The sequence below is a fragment of the Haemaphysalis longicornis genome, unplaced genomic scaffold (assembly GCF_048455015.1).
Source record: "Haemaphysalis longicornis isolate Haplotype H1 unplaced genomic scaffold, Haemaphysalis longicornis Haplotype H1 scaffold_1, whole genome shotgun sequence".
NCBI classification, from domain to species: domain Eukaryota; kingdom Metazoa; phylum Arthropoda; class Arachnida; order Ixodida; family Ixodidae; genus Haemaphysalis; species Haemaphysalis longicornis.
In genome coordinates, this window is record NW_027526203.1 from 442,954,586 (window position 1) to 442,972,953 (window position 18,368).

The following is an 18,368-nucleotide window of genomic DNA, read 5'->3' on the forward strand; positions in this document are numbered from 1 at the left end:
ACTTTGTTTCCGACGACGGCCGCTGCGTATCACGTATAGCTGTGTCTGAGGGTGTTTTCTACGCGTTCCTATGTTCCCTTTCATATTGCTCATAATACAGTCGAACACGGATATATCGAACACGGGTATATCGAATTATTGTCTATATCGAACTCATGAATTATCCCCTTGAAAATTCTGTGTAAAAGTATAGGAATTCGCACGTTTATATCGAACGGTATTTTTCCCGACATTTGGTATATCGAACACCGCCCGAGCTGGAAGGTGCTCTTCGGCGGTCGCTGCACCCCCGATTTCCGCGGTCGCTTAGTGCCTTCGCCGAAACCCAACAGGGACAGAAGCCGGGGCGTCGGAGCGTCACGCTTGCCTTCTCATGGATAACTGCTCGGCCAACCAAACCACCTGCGAGCTCGACAACATCGAGCTCAAGTTTCTGCCTCCGAACACAACAGCCAGGCTGCAGCCGCTCGACCGCTCGACTAAGTCGTTCAAGGTTGGGTACAGGAGGCGACTCCTCGATAGGCTTTTGATGAACCTCCGCGTGGGCACCGAGCTTAAAGTTGACCAGTTGGGGGCCATACACATGATGACGGGTGCCTGGAACAGCGTAAAGCAGAGCGTACGTGTCCAACTGCTTCCGGAAGGCAGGCTTCGTGACGGCCGAACATTCGGAAGCTTGCAAAGACGGCGACGACGACGAATAGGGCATGGACGACACGTTTCGCGAGCTGTCGTCCCTTTTCCCGGCTGCTGTTCCAGCCGGACTGTCTGCTGGCGACTTCGTGAACGCTGACAGCAATGTTTAGGCTGTTGCGAGCGTCAGTGACGAGGATATCGTAGCTGCGGTTGCAGGAACCCAGGCTGATAGCTCGAGTGGTGAAGATCGTCCGGACGAAGATGCGGCTACACGATCGTACTCCGCCGGTGAACTGGCCGCTGCGTTCAGCTTGATTCTACGTAGTTGCGGCGACACGGGAGGAACTGGGCTGTCACACCTGGATAACCTCGAGAATATCGAGACCAGCGTCTTTAATTCCATGTACAGGACGAACAAGCAGGCCAAGATCGGCGATTTCTTTTCACGCAAATAAAGCATCCTGTCGCGTCGTTAGTGCGGAATTTGATGTCATTCTTGAATGCGCCGATCGGTAAGTGGCCGTCCGCCACAGGTGAGGTCTCAGAGCCCATATTTTTATATCGAATTTTTCATATATCGAACTATTTCGCGATCCCTTTGGAGTTCGATATATCCGTGTTCGACTGTAGTACAGTGCGCGTCAGGCTTGTCTAGGGCAAGCGAGCGCGCGGCTTCAGAGCATGCTGGCGACATCTGCTGATAGCGGCTGGGTTGGAGATAACTTGCCATTGCGCGTGCGTGGATTTCGGACAGGCTGGGGCCGCTCACCTTTTAGCATAAACTTACAGACGCCTCCCACCGAAAGGGGCGCTTCTGTTCTGCAGTGCCTAGAGTTCCTGTATATCGCGTAGCGCAAGAGTGTCGCGTCTGATTGCCACATGCCGCGGGTTCCAGTTCGACAGAAAGCCCGCTTTCAGTGCTGCGCACAAGATCCCGATTCAGTCAGTTCTGCTCAACTGGGCATCGGCGGTTGTGGAAGCGGCGGCAGCGGCGGCCGCTCATCTGATAAGCGGCCCAATATCGTGCGCCAGTTTTAGATGCGGAGCATCTTATAGTCTGGGCATGTCCCGCGTCGGCGTCCGCACTCACACTGCGCATGCGCAACTCTCCTCCTTCCCTCTCTCCCACAGCTGCGCGATACTCCCGCCACTTCTCTCGTACCAGCTGCGTGCACTTCGCTTTCGCTTCTCCCGCGTTCTCGCTTCTGCTTTCGCGGCGCATGCTCCGCGCTTGCGCATCTCTCCTCCTCTCGTCTCCTCTCCTTCAACCTTGAATGTAAATCGGGTAGCGCGCTGCGCGCGTTCAGTTCAGCGCTTGCGGCGGTTGACTCCACTTCACTCCGTTCTTCCGATGAAGTGTGATGGAAGCAACAGTCCCGTCAGTTAGTGGGTTGGCGCAAGCAAGCGTCAGCACCACCCCACAAACTAACAGTAACGCTACGTCCACTGAAGACAAAGCTGCGCAGCGAAGGGCACGCGACGCTGAAGCGAGCGGCGGACCCTGAGCTTCGTTGGCGCGAATGCTCGGCGCTTGCGCATCTCCTCCTCTCGTCTCCTCTCCTTCAACCTTGAATGTAAAGCGGGTAAGCGCGCTGCGCGCGTTCAGTTCAGCGCTTGCTGCGGTTGACGTTCTTCCGATGAAGTTCTACGAACACAACGGAACCCCGAGATGCTCCGCATCTACTCAGCTTTCCCTTCGGGAAGATGGGGCTAATTTTTGACCGGCCGCTCCTCGCCCCTCCATCTCGCCGCTGCCGCTGGCGCAGCGGCCCGGCGGCAGCTCTTAAAGGGACAGACAACCGATTTTTGTCGCGTATATGTTCTCTAGCTCATACGAAAGCCAGCGTTTTATATAGCCCGATAACCACAAGCAATTTCTAAACAAACTGGCGGAAATAATTTTAATTTGGCAGCAAACTTCCTGAAATCGGAAGGGTGGCGGTTCGTAGTGTCGAAATTTGACACTGCAATATGTGTCCCTGTCACGTGACCTGCAAACCTAGCAGCTACTGTAACTGCTGAAACGTTTATTTACGTATTGAAAACCTTTTAACACAAGTATTTGTACGAGGTTAAATTGCGAATGTATTTCTAAACATTATTCTGAAATTTTTAAAGACATGCCGCCCGCCGTCGCTGGGTGCCTCTCAGCATGCCTCTCAGTGTGGCTAACTGAGCCTCCATGCCCAGAATCAACGGCAGCGTTCAGTAAACAGATCCAGCGAAGGAGCTTTGAAGATTCTGCCTGAGTCAGGGGTGTTTGTTCTGCCAAAATATTTGATTTCAGTTTTCAAATACGCCAACGGCAGCTTAAAAAAAAAAAAGAAAGAAACGTCGCGCCAGGGGAGAATCGAACTTCCCGCCTCCACAACGTGAAGCCAGATTCTACCTATCGTCTATCCCAACAGATGGCGCATTCGTGCAAAATAGACCGTTGCATAAAAAAACATATAAAGGAACAGGAAAGCCTGCGATTCAAACTTTTTTTAGCTGGGGGCAAGTTTTTAAATATCGTTTTTCATTTCGCACACAGACAAAAGTATGTTGCCGAGCTACTCTATGTCATGGTTGTCAGCATTAGTTTTGGGAGGGACACATACGGCTCGTAGATAAAAAAATTCGATTTAAAAAGTTCTAGGGCGTTATCAGCAAAACCGTTTCTCGTCAATGTGCTTTAAGTGATGCCCTTTCATTTGGGATAGAGAATATATACTCGACAAAAATCGGTTGTCTGTCCCTTTAAGGCCGAACCGCATGGAGCGTTTTTTCACGCGATTCGCGCGCGTCGGCGTTGCGCGCGCGTTTTTTCGACGCCCGCGTCGACGATTCCGCGTCCGCGGCAGCATCTGCCTTGGCTAGATTTTGGCAGCGGCAGTGGGAGCCTGGCGACTTGCGCCAATGTGGAGGCGCGCGCCTCATGGCGGCGGTTTCGAAGCACTCGAGACAGCCGGCTGGCTCCGCCGGGGATGTTTAGGCTTACCACCCCAGCAGATATTGAATGGGCGCTTTCACTAGCGGCGTGGATGATGTTTTATAGTACCGTTTGCACCCACATTATAAGCTCCTTTACCGCACAAGCAACTCCGTTCGTGCCTTGAGCGGCATTTGAGAGAGCGCTTAGAAGCGGTCGCTCGAGCTCCCGACATCACTTCGCTGCCGAAGCCGCCGCCATGTTGCCGCCGCCGCCGCGGTGGCGCAGCGTGCGGGTGGTTACGCGGCAGCGTCAGCGCGCCTGTGGCGTGCGCGGCGCGTTTTCGCGAGCAGAAAACGCTCCATGCGGTTCACGCTTTACATGCGACTGCGAGATGGGTGGCTTTCCCGCACGACATGGAACTCAAGAAGGCGGATGGACGCGCAATTCTGCTCCCCTAGGGGAGCTATATACAGGAACTCTAGCAGCGCCAGCCCTAGGCGGCGATACGGGAATAAGCGCGTAATTTGACGCGACGCCTTATCAGCGCAGGCGTTACGTAATCGCGCAAGAGGTTCGACGGAAAGCGCTGCAGTGCACTCTTGTTTGGTGCTTTTCGTTTGCTAAACGTAAGATTCAGAAGATTAGCGCAGGCTGTTTTGCATGATTGCGTAACCACCTGTGGGGATAGTGCACTGCGTCGAACGACGCGTCTGTTCAACGCTCACTGTTGGCCCTGTGGAAGAAAAGCGCTCGACGAGCTCGGGTGGTGGCGTCTGGAAACTAAGAGTGGCACATGCGAGACGACGACTGGCCTGAGCCTGTCCGAGATCCGCGCACGCGCAAAGGCAAGCTATCTCCAACCCAGCCGCTGTCAGCAGATGTCGCCAGCACGCTCCGAAGCCGCGCGCTCGCTTGCCCTAGACAAGCCTGACGCGCACTGTACGTTTGGTTTCATCGTTCTCGTCACCTACAACCTTCACGGCTGTGTACGTTCCCCGTTCAGTCATACGTTTCTTCGACTCCGGCATGACCAACGTTAGCTAAGATCACAAACTGCCAGCTCTTTCAACCGAACACGCAGTTGCCACGGCTCACGACTTGCATTAAACAGGGAGGATTTCGGCTACATCGTAGCTCGTAGACGTGTTAATGCTTAGTGAAGAAAGCAAATTTCAAAAACCGCTTAAGAATCCAATTGTCATGCCAAGATCCCAGCCGAAAGCTGTGGTCTTCATATAACCCCCCACGGCGACATGGATTCCGAGGTGCAGTTTCCTCTCTACTATACTTACTAAGAAACTCTATGGCCAAGCCAGCAGCTGTGGTCTTCCCATAAGGCCATAGCCACCCCACGCCGACATGGATTCCCAGGCGCAGTTTCCTCTCTAGTATACTAAGAAACTCTATGGCGTCTTGGCTGTGTTTCTGAGTGTGAAGATAAAGGAAGGGAGCTAAGGTAGAAAGCTGGGCCAGTCAGTTAATGGTTTTTGAGGTTGGAACCAGTGTTAAGACGCTACACGCAGAGGGAAGAAGAGACACACGGTCGGCATTGGTGAGGAAGCTCACGCGTAAATCGTACTGCGGCTGAGTCCTCGCAAACCCGCATGCTTGCGCATGCGTGCTGAAACTTCACGGCGCTGATAATGAACGTCTGTGCCAAAGAACCGCGCCACAGGCAAGTCAACTTACCCGCCGCGGTGGCTCAGTGGCTAGTCCAATGACGTGGGTTCGATCGCGGCTGAGGTGGCTGCTTTTCTGTAAGCGAAGAGCGAAAACACCTGTTTGTCGAGATTTCGGCGCACGTTAAAGATACCCGGGTGGTCAAAAATTAATCCACAGCCCTACACTGCCCATAGCCCATGTGTAGCTTCGGCGCGTTAATCAACCAATTGAGATCAAAACTTCACTGGTTATCAGCCGAAGATAATTTCAAAAATAGGCGTTGTCTGCTGTCGCGGTGAGGGACTATTTGTGTCGAACCTTGACCCCGAAAACACGGAAGCATCTGACAAATCTTTCACATGCCCATAGCTGCTACAACGCCGTCCACTAATCTCGATGGTCATGCCGGTGACTATCAGCAGGCTGCGCTGCATGTATCAATGGCCACGCGTTGTTAATTTTAGATGCGAACGCATCTCATTCACTCGCCTTTGTCCTGCATCCATCCGGCGTTGTCGGCGTCCACACCTCCCCCATTCTCCTCGCCGCGCCAGCTGCGCTCTCCGCCGCTCTCCGCCGCTTACCCCCTCTCCTCTCCGATAGCGAACACTCTCTCGCGGGGGGCATTGGATTGGATTGGATTGGATTTGGATTGAAGTGGATTATGTTGCGTCATAGCCGCGGCAGACGCACTGGCGCCGGCGCGTCCCCTCACCGTTATGCGCGCTATAAAACGCGGTGCCTGCGCCGCTCCGCTCCATCGTTCCAGCGCCGTTCCTCCGCTGTCCAACGCTGCAACGTGAACCCCCTATGCGTCGCATCTACACAGGGGTTCCCGCGAGGGGAGGTGGGAGTTTTTTTGGACCTCGTGTACTGTCAAGATACATTAAAATACCGACAACGGACCGCGTGGCTTTCAGTTTATGCTGCGCATCCTGGCGCTGTGCCATGTAGGCGCAGTAAGCAAGTTACGAGTTCGTGCCCAACTTTGGTGTGGAAAGGGTGTCGTTCGACCTGTGAGCAGGTTGATTGCCGTAGGCACAAACCTTACCGCTTTTGTCGCATTAGTTCTCGGTATAGAAAACATTAGAGTTGAGTAAAGGTCGTGCGACGTCTAGTTGCTATAACGTTTTATTTTGGCGGCGGAAAAGCAGGCGTAAAATAAAGGCAGCGGCTATTTTGCCGGCAGCCGGCAGATTAGCCCAAGAGAAAAGTTGCCGGCAGTTCCTTCCCATTGGCTGGCCCAGACCACGTGATTATTGTGCCGGCACATTTTCGCGGCTGCTATTTTGCCGGCAGCCGGCAGATTAGCTGGAGAAAAAAGTTGCTGGCAACTTTCCGGAGACGCTGCCCCTGGGCGCCAGTGCTACCGCAGCCGAAGGTGTCAGTGTGAACGTTGGGAACAAGTTTTCGAGCGTTGCCGAGCTTGGGAAGATTGATCGATAGTGTTCAGCGAATTACGTTAAGGTATTGGAAAGGGACGCGCAGACAATCGAAGCGACCAAAAAAGAGCCAGCAAGATTATGCGAGGTTGCGGCGGGCATCTCCAACTTTGACACATCACTGAAAAAAGGATGAAGTGCTCCGTCAGTTATATTCCCGCTTTCAAACTCAAGGCATGTCATCCAAACGCGTTCCCTCAACTACCTGCGGATTTGATAGGTTGGAAGCTGTGGGCCAAAACTACATTCTGTCAACATTATTTACTCTAACAGACAGTGGACGTTCCTTGCTGTTTCCTTTGCAGAATTTGATTGATTGATTGTAGGGTTTAACGCACCGACGCACCGCAGGCGATGGGGCGTGCCGTTGTGGAGGGATCCGGATTAATTTTGATCACCTGGGTATGTTTACGTACGCCGAAATTTCGTACACACGGGCGTTTTTGCTTTTCGCCTCCATCAGAAAAGCGGCCGCCGTTGCCGGGAATCGAACCCTCATCCTTGTGCTCAGCAGCACAACGCCTTAGCCACTGGGCCACCGCGGCGGGTCTTTGCAGAATTTAAAGCCAAGTAGCAGAATAGAAAAAAAATGGTCAGCCAAAAAATCGATTGCACGGCTAGAATTCACGATTGTTATTCCAATGCTACGAAGTTTAAAACACCAACTTCAGTAAAAAACAAGTGTGCATGAAGTGTGCAAGTTGGCATCACCGGTTGCCGTAAAACTGCTGGCAACTTTTCTCTCGAGCTAATCAGCCGGCTGCCGGCAAAATAGCCTCCAGAAGTTGGGCCGGCAGAATAATCACGTGGTCTGGGCCAGCCAGTAAGAAAAATTGATTGATTGTAGGGTTTAACGCGCCGACGCAACGCAGGCGATGAGGCGCGCCGTAGTGGAGGGCTCCGGATTAATTTTGACCACCTGGGGATCTTTAACGTGCGCCGAAATCTCGCACACACGGGCGTTTTCGCTTTTCGCCTCCATCAGAAAAGCGACCGCCGCGGCCGGGAATCGAACCCGCGACCTCGTGCTCAGCAGCGCAACGCCTTAGCCACTGAGCCACCGCGGCGGGTCAGTAAGAAAAAGCTGCCGGCAACTTTTCTTCTGGGCTAATCTGCCGGCTACCGGAAAAATAGCCACTGCCTAAAATAAAGGCTTTACCATCCATTTAAAAGTGTGTCAAAACCTTCGCTAAAACAGCGTCCAAGCTTCGCTGAAAGCACTGCCTAAAATAAAGGCTTTACCATCCATTTAAAAGTGTGTCAAAACCTTCGCTAAAACAGCGTCCAAGCTTCGCTGAAAGTTCGTTCAATCGATCGTCAAGCCTTTAGAAGACCCAAATCGCAAATAAAGAACGAGCCCATGCGACGACTTTTCGCGCAATAAGTAAACGCATGTACGAACCATCTAAATACATGGTCTATTAGATAAAAGGTTTTCAAATGTACTCCTTCTTCATGATCGATGCGTGTATCGCTTTATCTAGAACCGTTTCTTTTTCGCAACTTTCAAGTAACCGAAGCCCCGTTTCACGCGCGCGCCGTGTGTCCAGAGCTACCGGTCTATGGGGAAATGCATTAGTTTTTGACAGGACGCCACCGGTCCCACTAAGAAAGCTTTCGCTTTAAAAAGAGCCGGGCTTTGCCACCATTTTGCTGAGGATGACCAGCTGTTGCCTCGTATCCCCCCCAAAACCATTGCATTGTTTAGCAGTCATCCGTAAGACACGTGGTGGATTTTCACAAAGCTATTCAAAAGCTATGACCCGCCGCGGTGGCTCAGTGGCTAAGGCGTTGCGCTGCTGAGCACGAGGTCGCGGGTTCGATTCCCGGCCGCGGCGGCCGCTTTTCTGATGGAGGCGAAAAGCAAAAACGCCCGTGTGTGCGAGATTTCGGCGCACGTTAAAGATCCCCAGCTGGTCAAAATTAATCCGGAGCCCTCCACTACGGCGCGCCTCATCGCCTGCGTTGCGTCGGCGCGTTAAACCCTACAATCATCAATTCAAAAGCTATGTTGCCATTTTAGTGGCTCGCCGCCGTTTTATTTTGTGGAAGCTTTAAATTGCCGCTGCAAGATCCAGGATGTGCGATAGCTCTGTACAAGCTGAGCTCTGGTTGAATAGCTAGTATAAGCAAGATGGGGCTCTTGTCGATGATTTTGGCATGGGGAGGAAGCGATATCTTCGCCAGACTTCCAGTATATGACAGAAAACAAATCTGACAGTACCAAGCAATTGGTTTTGCATTTTTTAATATAAAAATTAGCGCGCCCATCTGGCAGTGGTTAGAGTGCGCACTTCAGGATTGGAAGGTCGGGTGTTTGAGCCTCGTGTAGAATTTTTCGCCTTCTTATGCTTGCAGCTTGATAACATATCTATTTACTTTTTTTTTCGACAGCGACCACGTCTATCATTATGCTTGCCTTTATTTCAACCCACAAATGACGCTCGTTGGGAACTTCTTAAGAAGCAAGCCTGCGCTGAACTTGCCTTGCACGCTTCGGCTCCACGTAGGTGAGCAGTCTTACCCGCCGCGGTGGCCCAGTGGCTATGACGTGCGCGGGTTCGATTCCCGGCCGGGGCTGCTGCTTTTATGATGGAGGCGAAAAGAGTAAACGCCTGTGTGTGTTCGAGATTTTGGCGCGCGTTGAAGATCCCCAGGTGGTCAAAATTAATCCGTAGCCCTCCACTACGGCGCGCCTCATCGCCTGCGTTGCGTCGGCTCGTTGAACCCTGCAATCAATCAATCAATCAATCAATCAATCAATCAATCAATCAATCAATCAATCAATCAATCAATCAATCAATCAAATAAATCGAGGAGGGGGCACACTAAATTAGCCTAGAAGATAAAGTTATACGAATACAAAGGTGGGGTAGTGCCTACACAAGCATAATCAACCAGCTAATCAACCCCTTGCAAATATACATTTGTTATCCGGAGCGCGGTCCCCAGAAATCAGCAGCTGGTGGGAGCGTGCATCTCCACTTGCACAGGTGTGATTATAAATGCGTGCTGCGGCCGTGAAATTAGTCCGTGAAATATCTGGGTTGCGGAGATCCAGAGACGGCGCGCACTGTGCGTATCGGTTTGGCTCACTGAAGAAGGAATGGATTTTCCGGCATCGCGCAGTTGATAATGTTTGTATAATATGAGGGAACGGAATCAAAGTTTCGAAGATTGAAGGGCACCCTTTGAAGAGATAGAGGTGTGCGAAAAAGTGGACGTCTGGAAATGCGAAAACCCCAGTTAGGATGTGTCTGCAGTTAGGTCATGCGTGAAACCAGCCCAGGATGTATACTTGAATTAATGCGGAAGCTTGGGTTAATTTGTGAAGCATGGCGAGAAACGATACTTGGACTCAACTTTCGACAATATGGCAGTATGGAAGAACGGGAATTCGATGCGGGAAGTTGTATGCAACCGATGTGGTCCCTTGCGGCGGTGAAGGGATTGAAGTGGCCGGAACGAGAACGACAAGATATTGGATTCGGAATGGCCGCACCCGGGGCAAGGTCACGCACGTGGAGGCTGGTGTCCAAGGAAATATTTGTCTGTCTTCGTAATGGCCGAGCGACGACAGCTTCTTTACAAAGTATCCATTAGATGAGGACACCGCCTCTGAACCGGGAGTTCCATGAAATAATTGGAAGAGGATAAACACTTTTATCGGAACTAATTCAAGTGCACCCAGAAATAGTGGCCTCGTAATAGAGGGCAGAGCTGTATGCAGAAGGGGAAAATAATTGCTTTCCATATCCTTTCAACGGCAAACGTTTTTATACTACTTGTCCAACCGAAGCCGAAGCCAAAAAACTAAACAAAAATAACGTCGCCTAAACCCTCTATGCTGATTGGTCAATAGGTCTGACGATGAGTATGACGTCCCTAGTCGCAGCTAAGCCCTGATTGCCCGGTTTACTAAACAGTCGGTGGGGTGTGACGTCACTGACAGATGGCGGAAGGTGGCCTCATTCAGTGCGTCGCGTCATATTGGTTAGGCGAATGAATCTAAAAACGTTGGGCGAAGGTCACATGCGATGCGCTGAGCAAGACGAGGAGGAACGGTGCGAGCGGCGAGGAAGAGTCGAGCTAGACGGAGGGCTCCAAGGATGCATAATTTTTCGTTCTTGAGAGCAAATAGTAATCACAGTTGAGTGGTTAGAGTTTGGCGAAGTGTTACTAAGCTATTTGCGATGATACTTCGTCGTTTAATTTAGCTTTCTATGCTATTTACAGCATTTTATTTTTCGCTTACATTTGAAAGTCCGTGAGAGCAGCTAGAGAGGGAAAAAAATGTAAACAAAACAAGCATAAAACGGTGGAAACACAGGGGGATTAAAACTTGCCGTACCCAGATTGTCTTTGTGCGTAGCTGACCGACAAGATACAAATAGTTGCAACAAAGAAACTTGAATTATGCAGGCGGATATAATTATGCTTTAATGCGCAGAGTCTCGGTACATCAAGCGACTTTTACCATTGTTTACACAAACCTTATTGAGAATTTGGTTGTGTGTGGAATGCCGTGTATGAGATGTCCGAGTCTCATGCGAGAGCGAAGAGTTGTTTCCGTTTCAAAGTGTCCGCTTTGAGCAAGTTCTGATTGATAACAGACGAAACGGATGTGACGCAAGGCATGTCGTCAGAGGCCCGGCAACCGGAACAACTTCACGATTTGAAACGGACACAACTCGTACTTCTGCCCTAGACGTAACTGTGTGCCCGGCAGTGGACACAGAACGCTGAATTGTTATTGTTTTACGCTTTACAGAGTTTTCTTGGAGTTTCAGACAGTATTCGGTCTAAAAAAAAAAAAAAAACCTTGCAGCAGGCAAAATATCCCGTTTACTTAGTGGTTATAAAATAAGCGGTCAACACTAGAGCGTGTCTCGTTATTATCTCATTCCAGCAAAGCAAAATTTTGCGATAAGTTTGTTTCTTTTGATACGTTCGCGGCCCACTTTTCGCTTCCGTGCACCTGTTGGCATCAAGGCCGCGTACCTCTCTCCTGCCTTATCTCTCCATGCTTCGTCGTCTGCCGGGCTTTGGGGTTGCCTCACATTTTGAATATTCCCTGGGCACACAAAAACATGAAAGGAAAAGAAGAAAACGAATGGAGTGTTAAAAAAAGGTTTTTCCGCATTTACTGGGAGTAGTAAAGGTTTTAAATCTGAACTGTCTCATCTTTTTTTTTCTTTTTGAGGAACGAGATCAGGGCCAAATCGCGTTGAAAGAAAAGAGGGGGGTTGGGAAGAGGGGAAAATCGTTTGTCGGCGTCTCTGTAGGCGGCGGAGCACTCATTATGTCGGGTCCCGCTTTATTTTTACCGGCCGTTCGTTTCTATTTTATTTCACAACTTTCCTCGCGTTCAATATGCGGGCGTCAAGGGGGGCTAAACAGAAAGAAGCGAGCGGGGCCGGGCTTGGGCCTCGCAGACGCGCGAGAGCTCATTATAAAAGAGTGACCCCGTTTAAGCCCGACGTCTAGGCCGTCGTTTAACGCGTTTCTTCTTCTTCTTCTTCGGGGGTCGTCGCTTTCGCCGGCTTCCCGAATTTGCGGCCTTGTAATACGACGATGAACATAATTGGAAGGACATACCTTGCTTCGATCAGCGCGGAAGTTCGAACGACAGCGGACTCGCGGCTCGTGTAGTGCCACTGCTTCCACCGGCGTACGCGGTGGGGCATCCAGTTTCGTCGCTGTGACGGTATCGCGTCAACGGCGGAGATTGCCGCGTGTCCAAAAATGGATATGTCGGTGCCTTCGTACCGTTGTGCCGAAGCGAGGTGAACGGAAAGAAAAGTAATTTTGGCTGGCGGAAAACAGATTGCATTGCTACACGTACGCGACAAAGCACGGAAGCGAACGGGCGTTCTAAGCAGGCCGGGTGCCGCCTCAATTAGTCGACGAAAATAAAACCGCGTAGATGAAACGAGCTGAGCCACTGTCATTCTCGCTGCTGCGATTTTTCCCCAGTTTTCCCCAGAGCGTGCTGCCGCGCCTGTGGCTGCTTTGGAAGCGATATTTTGATGAGCGCGTCGAGGCTAATTGTGGGATGTTGACGGCAACGTGTAAACGCGGCGGGGATATTTTGGTTGTTTTGTATCTATAAGGAGTTCCAGTGTGTGAGCATGTTTTAGCCGAGCCTGCTTGTTGCGCGACTGAACTTATCCGCAGCGCCGCGAGTCCTACTTTGCAGTGAAGCGGAAATGGGGCATTTTCCCTAAGTTTACGCAGAAGTCGGAATTAATGTGAAATAAAAAGAAATGTATGGGAGATTTCGCAAGCCAGGCTTTCCATATAAAGCTGCCTACTTTGTACTTATGTTGACCGGCTGCCATCGTTTGATACGCCAGGCTTGCGTAAATACATTTATCGACCCACCTACGAATAACCAACTACTTGGTAGATTTGGGGTTCATACAACTCCTGCCGGAACGTAAACATGCAATGTGTGCATTTTATGAGAACTTCTCACTCCGTCGCCGTCTGGCCGACTTACACTGCGGTGATGGCCAACACGTGCTGCCTTTCTGATTATGCGTCAACTGGCGCATTGCAATTGAAGTTGGCGTTGCATTTTAAAAATAAAAGCAACAATGACCGACGCGTTACTTATTAAGTTGAGAAAGCAATCCAACGTGCTTTTCGTGAAGAGAAATTTATCAATTAAAAAATCGCAGGACTATATCCCGTCAGCTACATGTAGTCACATGTCGAGACATCTTTTTTGTTCGGTGAACTTTATGTACTTTAGACTTGCGGGGAAAACTCTCATTTTCACTTCCACCGTGATGCTCCACTTCGCCGCTCGCCCCGCCTGCGATACGGGTGAGGTAGAGCCACTAAATAAGCTACGCTTAACCTTTATTTAGTGACACTAGGGTGAGGAGGGGGAGGGTGGCCTATTACTGACGCTCGCTGAGGCGTCGGTAATCGGCGGCCACGCTAAAACACGATTGCGCCGGTACGGTACACCCGCAACTAATAGTACTGCTCCCTTTTAGCTGTGTTAATTTGTGTGTTTATTTCTTTATTTGGAACGTCGTTTTATGAAGTAATGCTTAGCTTTTTTTTTACGTATGTTTATATTTTGACTAAATTTAATAGCGCGTAGTGTGACCCAGTGAGTGGCAACGCCTTATCACCCGTTGCCATGAGGGCAGCGCTCCGAGGGTCAGCATTAACGGCACTCCACTCACCTTATCGCTCCCACCTTGCTACCTGCGGTTTTATCGTCGCTGATGCGAAAACCTTTTTTTTTTTTTTTTACCACATATGAACATTGTTATCTGGAGCACAGCGAACTCGGGGTCTAATGCGGCGGAAAAGCTGCTCTACGTCTCGCATCACACTGTTTTCGCTTTACCGTGTGACAGACAGTTTAGATGTTTTAGCGGTCAAGTTGGGAAACCAAGGACGGCAAAGTTAGGAAACCAAGGACGGCGGTAAACTCGCATTATGGATGAAGGGTAAAAAACTAAACTGTAATTGCCTTTTCACCTCTGGCTCGGGCGACCTTAGTTGGCATTAGGCATGTCTTCTGTGCAGTGTACGTGGCTGTGTATACTGTCAGGATGATGTGCCTTGGCACTTGCTGCCACCTCATGATCGCGCACCTTGCTGTTTCAGGCCCTAGGATGGATCAAGGAGACTGGAGAGCATTACCTCGCCAGTCATAGCAGTGTTGGTGAAAGCCGGGAGGAGACGGAGAGGTTACTCAAGGAACACAACGAATTCAAGGGAAATGCGAAGGCAAGTGTTTGTGCTGTATGCAGTATGAGCAAAAACTTCACTTGCGCCTTTTTTTCATCTCAATAATTAAAAAGGATGCGTGAAAATTGAGCAACATTTCTATTTCCTCGAAGAAGGCTGCGGCCCAATTGTTTTGTTCGGGGTGTTTTGGGGTGGCAGTGGTAGCCTCAGAATATAGAATTTGCGTGTTCAACATATTGCTGCTCGTTGATTGGATTAGTGGGCCCGTACTGTGCACAGCTGTATTGTAGCGGCTGCCCTGAAGGCTTTCCGAGGCCTCTTTGAGGATGTGCAAGCCGTCGTTTGATGGGGACGATGACGCAGGAGACTCGGGAGAAGGTGCGGCTGCTGCTTCAGTTGGCGGACAGCCTCGTGGAGCGGGGTCACGCACATGCCAGCGCCATCAAGTGCTGGGTGGCTGCTGTGGACAAGGGCTACAAGGACTTCAGCCTCCGCATGGACCAGTACCGCAGTCAGCTTGAGCAGAAGCTGGGCATCCAGGTGGAGGTGCGTGCACGCCCTCTGCTCTTGCACTGCTATTGGGGAGAAAGGGCTTCTTGTGAAATGAACTCCATGATTATTTCGATTAATGCAAAAAAAATGGGTGGAATTTCTTGCTGTAACGCTGCTTGACTAACCAATGTGGCCAGTTCAGCAACGCAGTTTTCACTTTCATGAGCACACTGTTTAGCCACTCTACTGTTATGCGGTCGATTTCTTAATTAAGCTTTTAATTGAACCTAGCGTTGTTCTCGTTAAAAACTTGTAATTTTTGTGTGGGTGAGCTACTGCGTAATTCAAATTGGGTGCTTTGCTGGCTTCAAGCTACTACAATTTTGCTTTGGTCTGCAGAAATTTTATACCATCATCACTAGTGCAATATGAAATGCACTAGTATAATGGTAAATTTTATATTTTATCCTAGGTTAGGCATCAGAAAAACCTGCTGAATAAAACATAGAAAATAGAAGTCAATTCATAGCCAAGCAAGACAAAGTCTAATCTGTTTCTCCAGGGCAAGCTGCTTGAGCTCAGTCTGTCTCAGTGAAGTTGCAGTGCTGGAATCTTTTTATTTGGTTTAAATGTTTGTTTGTGAGGTCTTCATTGAGCCCATAGTATGTTCAAGGTACGAGATGAATGACGCTGCTAAGTATTGACATCTCAGTGTGGGTCTAGAACAAGGTGTAGGCTTTTTAACTCTTTCATTACCGCGCCTATTCAAAATCGTTCAATTTGAACGATACTTTGCGGGCGCCTTTTCATACCGTTTCAGGCGTTGCTCGAACAAGTAAAGCTGTTTGGAGCTAGATCAGAAAATGGCCTTTCAAAATCAGTTTTGTTTTCACTTTTTGTAACAGAAACGTGGTTTTTGACACGCGTTTGAATCACCTGGGTGTGGAGTGATTTTTGACACGCATTTGAATCACCTGGGTGTGGAAAAGGGGCGTGGTCATTGCACGTCAGTGCTGCCAACGAAGAATGTGTGCCACTCATTGAACTGTCTATTCGGGCGGAGTCTCCGATAAGTTTTTGTACTGTTTCATTTCAAAAATGTTAGATGGCGGTGCAATGGAGGAGGCTTGTTGTTCAGATCTTTTTTATCGCGCAACAGCTACTTGGCCAAACTTTGCAGGGCACGATTCTAGCGCATCGCACCTCATTCCTGCAAGCAAGGCTACAATTGCGAGTCAGAAGATGATGATAAAGCTCAACTTTATGTTTTGAGAGATAACTGAGCGTGAACGTCAACAGGCATCAACCACGGAGTTCCGTTTTCAACTTCATGCATGTTTTTCCGCATCGCGTGCTTGCCCCAAATATTGTGCTGCCTGTAAATGCAAAGTCAGTCATTGACAAAATGTTTTTACGTTATGTGGGGGCAAATTGGAACCGCCAGATTTCTTCCATGGAACCACCTGAAATTGCACATTTTGAATTGGACGTTGGGCTTCACCGCATGACACGGGCACCGCGCGTGCTAACATTTTTTTTCTATATCTGAAAAACTGTTCTGCGCACATCGACATTTTTTCTAGGGCGTGTTTTTGAAATAGTATTTCCCTACAAAATGCATATTCTAATTTTTTTCTAGTACCGGTGGTTTGTTATGCACAACTCCTTTTTTATCATTTTTTTTCGACATTTTGACAAATTTTATTTTTGATTTTTTTTTGCAACTATGATATATGAAAACATTTTAAAAACCGGTGTTATTGGTAATGCCATTAAATAATCTGCATTTTGTGTTCCTGTAATTCGTGCCTAGCTAAATTTTTTTAGCAAAAAAAAATGTTTTCTTGGACCCCTAAAAATTGGTCAATTTTCCCACGGTAACGAAGGAGTTAATGCACCCTGTTGCATTTGGCATTTCGTACAGGAAACGAAGGAGCTTTCCTTGGACCGGAACAGCGACCCAAACTTGGAGAGCAAAGTAGCTGAGTCTGCAGTGAAAGAACTCAACGAAGAAAAGCGCAAGAGTGCACGACGAAAGGAGTAAGCTGGAGAACTTTGTTCATGTACTCATTGTGCGCATATGCACGGTTGGCATTATGGATGCGATTGGTACTTCTTAAATGATTTGAGCATGCTTGGAGTGAATAAACATGCAATACAAGCTGTAAACATGTACTTCTACCCAAGAGCAAAATAATAGTGAATCAAAAGAAAACCTGAATTGCTCTTAAAGTGTTTGTAAGCTTTTTTTTTTAATTCTCATTTACAAAAAACCAAACAAGGTTGCAAAATTAATGGGTGAACAATTGCAAGGTTTCGTTCAAATTGAAAGTAAAGTTTTTTCGAACAGACTGGGGCACAAAAGTTACCTGTCGCAGGAGCTCAGTTGCTAAAGGTTTGTGCAGTTGAACCCGAGGTTGGAGATTTGATTGGCGAACATAGCGGCCGCCTTTCTGAAGGAGGCAAAAAACGAAAACTCCCGTTCGTATTAGGTTTGGTGTATGCTAAAACCCCTAGGTAGACTAGTCTGTACTACTTAGATTTGAAGACACCAAAATGAACCTAAATGCTCCAGGCAAGACAGATAAGGTGCACCGCACATTCCTTAATAGCTTGCGAGCTTTGATAGTTACTGTTGCCTCGTGTGGCTACCAACTGCAGCTGCATTGATGGAAGGACCTCAGGGTTGGATAGGGTGAATGTGACTTCACAAGGCTTACCCATCTTTGCTTTACTGCAAATTCTGTGTTTGTAAAGTTATAAGTCCAAAAAATAAGCAAAAATGCTGGCACTCAATTTTTGTCCTTTTTGCTATGGAAGCTACTGGAGTCAGCCTTGTTTTTTAAACTGTGTCTAGCCAGAAGAGCATAGCTTGTGTGAAGTCCTTAGTCCTGCATAATGTCCCTTGAATTCAAAGTCAGTTCCATTTCCATATGTTCCCATTGGTTGTTCCAATTCATTGGTGTTCCTAAATAGAAGGGTACCTTAATATGGCAACGGTTTTGTTGGACCAACTATGCTGTGAAGGTGTCATTTTTATTTCTGATTAATTTATGAAAAGCTCTAAAGCATTCATGTGGCTTGGAATGCACATTGAGAAAAGTTCACTTGAATTATGGGGTTGTGGTGAGCTCAGTCATAATCAAGAAGAGCATCTCATGTTTTTTCACCAGAATACGACATAGAACAGCAGTGTGTTTTCATGGATTTTAGCCTTGGTAGTGGCCAGCAGGATTTTTTTAGTAAATTTATTTTGAAACGAAATAGTGTTGTGTTTATGAACTCGTAAAATACATTTCTTTAAACGCGTAATGCCATGCATAAAAGAAAAGATGGAGGGAGAGAAAATAGCGTTACACACACCGGCAGTACCTTACTATTGTTCATTCTGTTGTACTGATCCTTCAGTGTAACTTTCACTGTCTAAAGTTAATGGATGTAAATTAAGTTGCTGTTAATTTCTTTTCCTATTGCATTTGTGGGAGCAATTTAGTATTCGTGACCAA

At 48.6% G+C, this 18,368-nt stretch overlaps 1 protein-coding gene across 4 annotated transcripts in view; it reads left to right on the forward strand.

Annotated features, from left to right (window-relative positions):
• The window catches only part of Trio (trio Rho guanine nucleotide exchange factor), a 230,230-nt gene that overhangs the window by 73,984 nt on the left and 137,878 nt on the right, over positions 1–18,368 (forward strand). For all 4 annotated transcript variants that reach the window (XM_077687543.1, XM_077687540.1, XM_077687542.1 and 1 more), the window contains exons 24-26: positions 14,287–14,409; positions 14,734–14,916; positions 16,787–16,902. In XM_077687543.1, the coding sequence (XP_077543669.1) occupies positions 14,287–14,409; positions 14,734–14,916; positions 16,787–16,902 (422 nt within the window). The remainder of the gene's footprint in view (positions 1–14,286; positions 14,410–14,733; positions 14,917–16,786; positions 16,903–18,368) is intronic.